Source organism: Pteronotus mesoamericanus, unplaced genomic scaffold (genome assembly GCF_021234165.1).
Source record: "Pteronotus mesoamericanus isolate MK-2021 breed Mesoamerican mustached bat unplaced genomic scaffold, CSHL_Meso_final scaffold_1186, whole genome shotgun sequence".
Classification (NCBI taxonomy): Eukaryota; Metazoa; Chordata; class Mammalia; order Chiroptera; family Mormoopidae; genus Pteronotus; species Pteronotus mesoamericanus.
Window position 1 is genome coordinate 10,573,090 of NW_026555302.1, and position 12,237 is coordinate 10,585,326.

General features: G+C 38.7%; 2 protein-coding genes across 6 annotated transcripts in view; both read right to left on the reverse strand.

The window, feature by feature from the left end:
- Positions 1–12,237, reverse strand: part of RABGAP1L (RAB GTPase activating protein 1 like) — a 439,381-nt gene that overhangs the window by 284,257 nt on the left and 142,887 nt on the right. The gene's annotated exons all lie outside the window — the stretch shown is intronic.
- Positions 1,062–2,910, reverse strand: GPR52 (G protein-coupled receptor 52). The gene has a single exon (XM_054587739.1). It carries the CDS (start codon positions 2,908–2,910, stop codon positions 1,825–1,827), a length of 1,086 nt encoding a protein of 361 aa, XP_054443714.1. The 3' UTR covers positions 1,062–1,824.

Below are 12,237 nucleotides of genomic sequence, written 5' to 3' on the forward strand. Positions count from 1 at the left end.
TAAACTGAAGCAAAGTCTGATTTTGATATATAGAATACTATTTTATTCTTTATTTTAAACCTTTCTTACATGTTTAAAAATATACAGGGGTTCAGAACAACCTCAATAAAATGATGACATTTCTACTAAAGGACCCCTGGAGTCAAACCACAGTGCGCAACATGGTTGGCTTCCGTGGGCACGGTGCATTGATACATTTCATAAAGCAAACAAATCAAAAATGTTGAGAAGAAAAATACTCAATGGTTTGATATAAATTTTAAAATATCTGTCAGGCAGGAAAATTATGGTAAAAAAGTAAGATTTAGATGTTTTACCACTCATACCTGCTTCAGTACTAATTCCCAAATGCCATTTGCTACATCTAAACCCCTGACAATTATTACACAAGTCTATGTAGCACACTAAAAAATAAGCTAATTTAACCTCTGAATATGAAAACAGATCATTACAAAAGAAAATACTGAAAGCTCTTACCTGTATTTCATAATTAAGTATATTATATTCTCAGCAGCACTAAGAATGCATCTTGGTCTAATATAAATAAATAACAGCTACACAAAAGTATTTTTCTCTTAAAAGAAGTTTTTGTATATTTTTTCCAATGTTGGTGACTTAAGCAACATTGATCTATAATTTGTGCTAGGAAACTTTAGGCACAGATAACATAATTTACATTTTCTTTGTTGTAAAAAATATAGTATATGCAAACACATATCACACAAATGATTAGTGGACAGAACAGTAAGTTTTGTAGAACTAAGACAAAAGTGTGACTATTTTACTCTTAAAAAAAAAAGACACATCAAATAGCTGTACAAGGGATGCCTCACTTCTGGGTGAGTACTCCACATCTGCATTAGAATTATTTGTGGATTGTCTTAGAGGAAAACAAAGCTTTACTGTAGCAAAAAAGACACCACTTTGGGCACATGAAATAATTTAAAAGAACCAGAAGAAAATGTTTTCAAAAAGTCATTAAAAATATTTAACACAATATCTCAAACAGGTTATTGATTGCTTTGTTGAAAGGAATAAATTATTTAACATTATGGTTGCTTTATACAGTAGATTCTTTCATTAGCTAAGACACTTCTGGATTAAGGTACCAAAGGATGCAGATGAAGAAAAATACAGCAGGCTGCCAGGAAGGAGGGTTGGGGAGCATAATTTTACCCTGATAAAATAAAAACACTGTTTCTTTTTGCTTGTGGCAGAAATTTTGTGCTGCAGAGATTATAAAAACACCAGCAAAGGGGTTGCGTGGCAGGTACTAACATACAGCACTTACTGTTCATCCTCCGTGAGAGACCACTTACGAATTTCCTATCAGTGTGCTCAAGTACACTTTGAGGCCAAAGATTATACTTTGCCACATATATAATATGTAGCGCTTTTCTACAGAGGGCAACTGACATAAGTAATTTCCACAAATACAACGAGAGCGAGAGAGGGACAGAGACAGAATGAGGGACAAAGACAGAGGAGAGAGCTCGGTCAGACCGAGAGGCGCCGAGGGGCTGGGCCCCCGTCCTGTGGAAGATCTGAGAGACTTTGGTCATCCCCGGCGCTTGTGTTTCCTATTCCTGCACGTTTATACTCACACGCTATAATTATCTCATGAGATTACTCTCTATACCTCCTTCTCTTTAGTGTTTTTCCTCTGTAAAAAAAAAGGGGGAAAAAGAAACCCTTAGTCCCTTCATCTCATAGTCAACTATTCAAGTAAATATTTCTTTTCTCTAGTGGCAATTTTCCAGGTGAATCAAGACTGTGATCCAAAAACCACTGTCAGATTACACTTGATTTACTGTGCAGTTCCCTTCAAATGGAGCAGGAATTGGCCCGTTTCCTAGGCTTGGGGTCCCGCGTGTCCTGCTCTTTCAGGCACATGCAGGACGTGCACATCGTCTCGGACAGCCTTCGGAGGCCCAGCCGGAAAACGCTGTTGGAAAGGCTGTATATTACACAGTTGCAAAAACTGTTACTTATAGCAAGCCAAGTTGTTAGGAAGGACAGTGTGGGATTGTCCAAGACCCGGGAGCTTTCCAGCAGGAAGTAAATGATGTAGGGGAGCCACAGCACGTAGAATACACTGGTTATCCGAAACAGGACCATGGCGTAGCGCCGGTCGGGGCTGTGCCCCGTCTCTCCAGAGGCATCCACCTCATGGCTAGGGAACCGGGCCCTCCGGTCATGTATCTCTTTGGTGTGCTGCCGGCAAATTTTGAAAATGTGGAAGTAGGTGAAGCAGACAACAAAGGCAGCGGGAGCATAAAGTAAACAAACAATAAAGCCGGTGAAATAGGCACTGGTGAGCCAAGAGGTGGCACACCATTCAAAAATGTCCCCGTGGTAACCTGGCTTCCCCCAGCCAAAAAAGGAAGGCAAGAAAATTAGGCAGGAGTAGATCCAGATTAAAATGATGCAAATCCTCAGGCGACAAGGGGTGACCAGTTGGTTGTAGGAAAGAGGCTTGGTGATGGCAAGATAGCGATCCACACTTATGCAGGCGAGGCATGCCATGGAGACACTCTTCAGAACCGAGATGATATACCCAAAAACCTGGCAGGTCAGCGACTCGTGGATGCCTGTGGAGTAGTGGAGAAGCGAGAGGGCAGGGACCAAGCAGCTGACGCCCACGGAGAGGTCAGCATACGCCATCGTCTGGATGAAGTAGCTGGTGGTATAATGGTGTAAGAGTGGGGCACAGTGAAAGACAAAGATGACCGTTAAATTCCCGGCTATGATCAGAAACGTCAGCAAGACAATAACCACTGTCTCAAAGATGCAGACGTCCACGGCACTGTAGTGGCCAAATCCAAGGGGGCAGGGGTGACGCTCGGACACATTCACAAGGCCGCTGCTCAGGTTCGGGATCCTCCATTCAGTCCACCTGGATTCGTTCATGGCTTGGAATCAAGGGAACCTGCAGCCGTGGCTACAGCAAGGCGGTGCCTTGCCCAGCATCTGTTAAACTCTGCACCTGAGTGTCTCAGACGGGCTTCGGGAGACGGCGGCGGTGCTTCTGTCACAGCGGAGCATCCCAGGTGGGACTCAAGTCTCATCAGCCTCTGTGCAGCAGTGGCACACCTCAGCTTTGGGGGGGATGCGGAGGGGGGAAAGCGACAGAGGAGGTGGGAAAAGGCCACTCATTAGCTTCCTCTGGTGGTCTCAAAGAACTTTTTGCAGACACAAGGCACTTCTAGAGAAAATGGATTTATTACCTTGCACTATGAAAAATTAAATCTGCAAAAAGAAAAAAAAAATCAATTGCCAAAGGAAGCAAAGCATCTGTGGGCTGTCGTCCTCCTCACAAAGGCTGTTTCTTAGGGATCAACTAGAAAGAATGAGAGAAGAAAAAGTCTGAAATTGTCTCAGGCTTCCTGTTTCAACTATCATAAGTGGGTTCACATTTTAGAATTTAAATAACTAAGATCTCAGATTTGGTTGGAAAGCTAACAAAAAGTTCACTGTGACAAAGCGTGTCTTTGGGCTCAGTTGAGGGTTTGATGCTGGTGGGTCAACTTTATGATCCATTTCTCTCTCATTTCTTTAAAAAGCTAAGAACCGCCACCATCACCCCCTTCCCTGAAAAGGTTAATTCCCAAAGACTCATCTGTGTTCGGGCACAAAGGAGCAGAACAAAGATTGCCATGCAGCTTTAATGAGAAAAAATAGATATTTCCAGGAGGGAAAATTAATATGCAATGGGTTAACACCTGACAAAATATGATAAACTTGTGAACTTTTCATTCTGCCTGCATTTTTTAAAGCATTTAGAAGGAAACAGTCTATTACAGTTACTGGTACTATCACCAACAATGTAATTTATACTTCTTCCTTTTCAAAAAAATCATTTTTCCTATTAATTTCAGCATCATTAACTTTCACTATCTGATATGTCCCTTTCCTTACGATGAAGCATGATCATAAAATACGCAGCTCAAAGTTATTATTCCCCGTGCAACCACACCTATATCTCACATATTTTTTGTGAATTTAGAGGACATTTAGACAATAATAGAAACTCTCCTCTCTACTGTGAGCTTATTTGACTGGAAATGCTGCCATTATGTATTCCTTGGGTATTTCTAGTAGGCATCATAACATATGCTATTCTACCTTTTCTATTTTCATTAGATGATTAACACATTAAATCATTACTTCAACTAAATCTTCTGAAAGTGGAAAATTACCTTGTTTGTTATTTTTGCAGTTATGTAGCAGCCATATGTTTAAAAAAAAGTCTCTTCTATTTCTGCGTTCTATTTTGAGCAAGTGCTCAATTAACACAGGGGCCATTAGGTAGGTTGTAAAATGGTCTTGTTTTAAAATACCTCTAATGCATCAAGATGAGCTTAAATCCTAGAGTCCGAAATACTGAAAGGCTGGCAAGACAGAATCCACCCAGAAGGCTTCCAAGGTCGTTCTGGTATAAGGTTAACATTGTCAAAAGTCCCTGTTAAAGTGCAGGCATTTCGGAGAGTCGCTTGTCAGCCTTTGTTGTCATGCCTTTTGAAGAAATACCATGCATTAAAAATACAGACATTTCCTCAGAAACAATGCAGCAGCACTCTTCTGAAAGTTATTTTCTCGTGCATCACCAAGTCATTCAGGGAAGTCCTTCTTCTTTTAAAACCGTCATGGGATATTCCTCCTTGCACAATCCCAGTTCCACTTGTCACAAAATAGTTCTCCTGTTACAGGAATGAGGCAGTGCCTCTCACCTACATGCACTCCCATCAGCTGCCGGGCTGGGCTGCTGGATTCAGAAGTCCGGCTCGCTGCGATGCGGCTCCCAGGATGCTGTCGGGTGTTCTGCACAATCCCTCAGCATCACTGCCTCCACCTGAGCCGGAGCCTGGCCCCTCCTCCTCGTCCTGAGCTGATGCAGAAGAGCTCACCATCAGAAAGGTGACTCGGTCCTCCTGCCCCAATCAACAGCACAACCAATGGCTACTGCAGCTGAACTGTCACTAGGTAACAGTTGCCAGGCACATGCAGGCTTACAGACTTCCTCGGCAAGCTCCGATTAAGATTGACAAAAGAAGACAATGGGACTGACCGATCCTTATAACATATTAATGGCATGTATGGACCTCCAGAGGTATTCTCCCTACAGCCTTTGTAAAGATCATTTCCTGGGGACAGAACAGGGGGAAAAAACAACAAAAACTGGGATACACCTTTAAACCCTGCAGAGAAACTACCACAAGGCACTATGACACTAACCAGTCAGCAGTAATCTAATGCTCACTGGCAGAAAAAACTTATTAATTATTAAAAATCAGCTAAGTCTTCATGAACTCAAGTGATGTGCCAACTATTTTATTTTCTAAAATAGTTATACTTTGATTAACAGTGGTTAAAAATCACTTAACAATCTCTCTAATCCCTGCCACACCCACACTAAATTGCTGAATTTGATGTATTTAGCTGTACAAACAAAACATTGGAACTAACACCTGTATACTAAAATCCATTTGGGAAAATATTTAAGGTCAAATATGACCTCAGAAGAGTAGGCATTAGAAATAAGCAGAATGCTTGTTTAGTCCACTTATTTATCCTAACACAAAAAAGATTCAAAGACTTAAAGAACTGTCATACAGTGCCTTAGTTTCCCATACCTAAGTTCAAAGAAAGTAAATTAAGCTCATTTGATAGAGGTTAAAATCATTTCCATTTATTTTGACTCACATCGACAAACATTCACTATTTTAAGCATAATTCTCATAGGGTCAGTACTCTTCTTAAAAGTGACTTAGAACTAATGTACCAATCATTTCAGAATTAATTAGAAAACGTATGATGAAAATGGAAGATTAGCATTTGTTGAGCACATTCCATGTGCCAACCATTATACTGTGTGCTCATACATATGTTTTTCTCTGTCAAACCCAGCTCTCTGTGGTGTAGGTGCCACCACGGTCCTTTTCCAAGGGAAGACAGTGGGTACCAGAGAAGGTAAGTATAATTGCCTACTATTACAGACTCAAGAACCTAGGATTGAGACAGCTCACAATTGTCATTATTAGCACCCTACTGATAAACCTTGTCCTCTTCTCCTCTCCTTTCCGCTGATGGCTGCTAGTCAAGAAATGTCAAAGGAGAATTCTTTTGGATTTCAAACAACAATTTGTAAAAAATAGAAAGCCCTATTCTTTCCTTCATGTTGAACTGAGTTTCAGGAAGAGCACATCATTGCTAAAATTGTCAGAGTTTAGGTGGAAGAGAACGGAACTGCATTTTTCATTACCAGAAAAATTTATAAAGCAAGTTAGAATAACAATCTTAGAACAATAAAGTTGAGAGCTTGTTTGGAGGTTCTAGCAGGGGAGCGCAGCTACTCGTATACCCTTGACCGAAGACAGGTCCTCTCCTCTACTTGGGAAGGTCGTCCTCCTCGACCGAGCGTGCAGCTTCGGGAAGGACGCACATGGATCGGTGAGGGAGGAAGGGGACACCTACCCAGCCGGCCAGCTCAGCCGAATCAACCCTGGCGATCAATGGAGTGACAGATGTCACAGCCAGATTGCCCTCAGATGTGTTACAAATACTTTCCTATTCTATTACTTGTCCTTTAACTTTTTTATACATATATTACTGTACAGTCTTAAATGTTTAATATAGTCATATTGTCAATATTTTACTTTATAGCTTCTGGGTTTGAATATTATACTTCAGGGTAAGAAAAATATAATTTTGTATTTTCTCCTGAAACTCCTTAGACTCTACATATTGATTTTTAACTCATCTGAATATTTATTGTATAATGTGTGCAACACGGCTCTATATTTGTTTTATTTCAAGTAACAGTGGTCCATGCACCTTATTTGTTGAATAAGCCTTATTTTACCCATTGATCTGAAATATCAACTTAATCATATATTACATTGCTAGGCAGATATATATGTTTGTCTCTAGAATGCTCTTTATATTTCATTGATCTACTTGATTATTTCTGTGCTGATGTCATGTTGGTTTAATTGCTGAGACTTTATATTGGTTTTAATTTTTTTAATATTTTATAATGAACTTTGACATTTAAAAAAATAAATAAAATCAATCTGCATTCAAGAAAGAAAGAAAGAAAGAGAGGGAGAGGGAGAGAGAGAGATGGAACGCCTACCTTTTGTGACAACATGGATGGAACTGGAGAATATTAAGCTAAGTTAAATAAGCCAGTTGATGAAAGACAAATACCATATGATCTCACCTATAAGTGGACTCTATTCAACAAAATACATTAATGGACAAAATGAACCACAGGCACGGAAACATGGAGCAGACTGAAAGTGACCAGAGGGGATGAGGAAAGAGGACAATGGTGGAAGGAAGGGGAAAGGACTAGACAAAGAACATGTATGAATGACCCGTGGACACGGACAACAGAGTGGGAATTGACTGTGGGAGCGGGGGGTGAAGGTGGGATGGGTGGAGGGGGGTAAAGGGAAGAACAGAGACAACTGTAATAGAATAAGCATGATTTGTAAATTAAAAAAATAAAATAAAAAACAATAAGGTTGAGGTTCAAAAGTAAATATTTAATATAAAAATGCTAATGTAAATAATGCTTGGATGAACATGGGAGGGAGGGGGCATCCGAAGAAAATGAAAACACTAATTCAAAGAGATATATGCACCTCTATGTTCACTGCAGCATCACTTACAATGGCTAAGATATGGAGGCAAGCTAAGTGTCCATCGTTAAATGAATGAATAAATAGTATGTGAGTTATATATACAATAGAAGGTTACTCGGTTATAAAAAATGAAATCCTGCCACTTGTAACCACATGGATAGACTTAGAGGGTATTATGTTAACTGAAATAAGGCAGACAGAAAAAGGCAATTATCATATGGTTTCAATTATATGTGGAATCTAAAAAACAAAACAAACAAGACAGAAACAGACTCGCAGGTCCAGGAAAATACTGTTGGTTACCAGAAGGGAGGGGTTGAGGGGCAGAAGACACTGATAAAGAGGATTATGAGGTACAAACTTCCAGTTATAAAGTAAGTTATGAGGATATAATGTACAGCATAGGAATATAGTCAACAATACTGTCATAACTTTGTATGATAGACGGTAAATAGACTTACCATGGGGATCATTTCTAATGTGTATGTATAAAAAAAAAAAACATACCATTATGATCTATACTTGAAACGAATAGGATACCGTATGTCAATTACATGTCAACTTTTTTTTTTAAGGCTAGAAAATCCTATTTTATAGGAAAGCATTTTGATTTCTAAGGATACTTAAAAGCATTAAAATCACACAAGATTGGATTTAACTAACATTCTTTTTTACAATAATAATAAATATTCTAAGTTCAAATTACCTTAGGTAAGTATTCATAAATGCAGACAGACCGCACATTCCATACAAAGAGTTACCATATTTTGCTGTGTATAATGCACACTTTTTTAGCCCAAATTTTTGAGGGAAAAATAAGGATGAGCATTATACATGCATATAATGATTACACACCATTGGATTAATAATGGGTATAATAATCCCATGTATTATGCTCACACAAACATGGGTGCACATTATACATGGCAAAATACGGTACTAAGTTTTACCACAAAGCCATTGAAAAATAAAACACTATCAATCATTAAAGATACCTCAAACACCCAAATCTAAACAAATCATTTTTAAAGTATACTTCACACATTTTTTAAAGTTCTGGATTATAATTTTTCTAAAATTGGGGAAATAGCAAAAAAAATCTTATTTAGGGAATTCCAAATAGTAGACCACTTTAGTTTGACCCATTTACTTCCCAACAATCACTGGCAGGGATTTGAATCTAAAACTACTGTAAATAACCCATAATTGTACAAACTTTCAAAGATATGCGAATATGAGAATGTGAGAAGGAAAGTTCAAGGAGCAGTGCCTTTGACTCACTAGCTCCCTTCTTTCCTTCCACCAACTTCCACCAAAAAGCTTCAGTAATTCTAACAAGATAATTTTCTTCTTTTCAGAGATTGACCCTTCCTACTAGCACCTTGCTTTTCTTCTTTCCTACCCTTTTTACTGATCTGATTATAACAGGAACTAATTTATAATGTGAAGCTCTAATAACATACATCTACACAGCTCATTACATAAAGAACTCTTTGTTTTTATATTAGGCATCATTCTCTTCGTTCTCAGGGTCATTAGGTGTTTGATTATTGCCATTTTTAATACAGCCATTGCTCTTTCTCTCCTTGCACCTGATGGATGCTATCAGGAAACCCCTAAGAGGAGTCATCATTTGGGATTTCTTCAGAATTACTTCTAACAGCTGAAAGTATATAACTTAGGAGATGGTGCATCACAGGTGTTTGGTTTTTTCATTTATACCTTAAAGACGTTTTATATATTCTTTTACATATATCAGTATTTCATTATAAACATCTAAGCAATTCAAGCAACTACTCAATAGGAGCTAAACAGTAAAGGAAGAGAGACAACAACCATCAAGAGTAAATATGATAAAGTAAGCAATGACTATCAAGGAGAACTACAAAACTAATTTAACATATTAAAAAGTAAACAAATATAGAATAAAGTAAAAGGTTTTTAGATATATTTAAGTGTACCAAAAGGTGTATGCATCCAGAATTTATTTCTTCTACTATTCCTCCCACTGGTTAGCTCTCCCTCTCCTGGGTCACTACCCTAAGCAAGCTGGCATCGTCTTGTGTGGGGACCACTGCAGTGGCTTCCTAAATGCTCTGTTTTCTCTTTTCAATCCATTATGCACAAAACAGAAAGAATATTCTTTTCAAAATGCAAACCAGGTTATATCATTCCCCTGTTAAAATACATCAGTGGTTTGACACTGCCCTTAGAGATAAAGTCCTACCAGGTCCCACAAAACCCAGGCTCCCTATGTCCATCCAATCTTATTTCTCTTCTAAATCGTTTAGAATTAGCTGACTGGCTCTGCCTCTCCCCGGCCCCTCGCCGAGTCCCACGTGCGCGTACGTGCGCTATGCCCTGCTGCCTAGGCTAGCTGTGCCTACTGCTTACCACGCCGCCACACTTCCCTCAGTAAGTGCCGACGCAACCCTCAGGTTCAGCTCAAACACCAACTCCTCAGGGAAACCTTCCCTGAGTTCCCAGGCTCCGCCAGGCCCCACACCTACCACAGTTACAGTGATCTATTTCATCCGGCTGAGTGCTCCTGACCAGACTGCCAGCCCATGACGGGCAACATCTGTTCGTTCCTCATTACATCGTAAGCGTCAGCACTACAGAGGTGGGTATGGAACAGGAGTTGGACAAATAAATATTCAACATCGTTTTAATATAAATGATATAAAAATAAGGAGTCAATAAGATGACAAAAGAACATTTAAGAATCAGTTTTTGAGAAGTTCAGAATACACAAAGTTCCTTGCAATCCCTTGTATGACATATAAACTTCGTAAGAGAGCTATAAAATATATGACCAAACTGTAGGGGAAAAATGAGTCCTCTTCTAAAATATTCAAATTAATGGCAACATTCATCAATACCACTACATAAACCCAATTGAATAAGAATATTTGACTAATGCTTTGAAAAAATCAAATCTAGTGAGAGATAATGATTATTTACTTATGTTTAAAATGACAAATGCTGCAAAATGCAGTATCAATGTATTTTAAATGTAGTACTATCAACTGTAGTAGTAACAGTATCGAGACAATGAGGTCTATGTGCTAACAAAAAAAAAATGAAGCTTCTGAAGCAGCACATATTAAAAATCCACTGATTTAGTTACCTCTCAAAGGCAAAAAACAAGTTTATACTGTTAACTTCATTTCATTGTAAAGCAAGTTATTAACAAATAAAAATATTTACCACATTTTAAGTTAGTAGCTCTACAAATGAAAACTTCCTCAACCTGGAAACCTATGGGAGAAACTCTATTGGAAAACCTACAGCTAACATGATACTTAATGATGAAAGACTAAATGCTTTCTCAAGAAGGGAAATAAGGCAAAGATGTCTGCTCTCGCCACATCTATCCACATTGGACTGGAGGCCCCAGCCTGTGTAACAGGCAAGAAAAAGAAATAGTTAAGTCATATAAAAAAGGAAGACATGATTTCATACACAAGAAATGCTTAAAAAACTACCCTCCATGGCCAGGTAGCTCAGTTGGTTAGAGCATCATCCCTATACACCAAGGTTGCAGGTTTGATCTCCTGTCAGGGCGAATATAAGAATCAACCAGTGAATGAATAAATAAATAGAACAACAAATTGATGTCTCCCCCCAACCCCGCTCTCATCAATAAATATGCCCTGACCAGTATGGCTCAGCTGACTGGGCATCATTCTGCAAAGCAAATGTCACTGGTTCGATTCCTGGTCAAGGCACATGCTGGGGTTGCAGGTTTGGACCTCAGCTGGGGCACCTACGAGAGGCAACCAATCAATGTTTCTCTGTCACATTGATGTCTCTCTCCCTGTCTCCCTTCCTTCCCCTCTCTCTAAAAAATTAATAATAAAATTAAAAAATAAACAAAATCAATAAACATCATTGGGTGAGGATTTTTGAAAGCTATTAAGAAAATCAGTAAGCAAGTCAAAAGACTGGGATAAAATTTTAGCAAAACAGATATCTAACAAAGGCCTTGTATTCCAAGTATATAACTGACTCCTATAATTAGTTAATAAAATACAAATAACCCAATTTAAAAATGAAAAACTACTGGCCTAGGCATTTCACAAAGATACAAAGATGACTCTTAAGAAAATGAGAATGTGCTGAGCATCACTAGTCATCAAGAAAAGGTAAACTACAGTCACAATGAGATACCGTTATATACCCACCAGAATGGCTAATATCAAAACACCAACAAGTACTAAATGTTGGTAAGAACGCAGAACAACTGAAACTCTCACAATCTGATATAAAATGGACCAACTTTCAAACAGTTTAGGGGTTTCTTCTAACATTAAACAAATCTACCCTATGAGCCATCAAATCTACCCAATAGAAACAAAAGCATATATCCATAAAAAAACTTGTATAAAATGTACATAGCAGCTTTATTTTTAAGAGCAAAAAACTGGAAACACTCATACATCTATCAACAGAGGAATGAAAAACGTGTGCACTGACTGGCAAGAGGTGTAAGGAAACTTTCAGGGGCGATGGAATGTTTGTATTTCCATAGCTGTGGGTTGCGTGCATGCATGCATCCATGTCAAACTTATCCAAATGTAACATT

Excerpts from the sequence above, each read along its gene's own strand:
- GPR52 (XM_054587739.1), bottom strand. The coding sequence starts at position 2,910 with ATGAACGAATCCAGGTGGACTGAATGGAGGATCCCGAACCTGAGCAGC.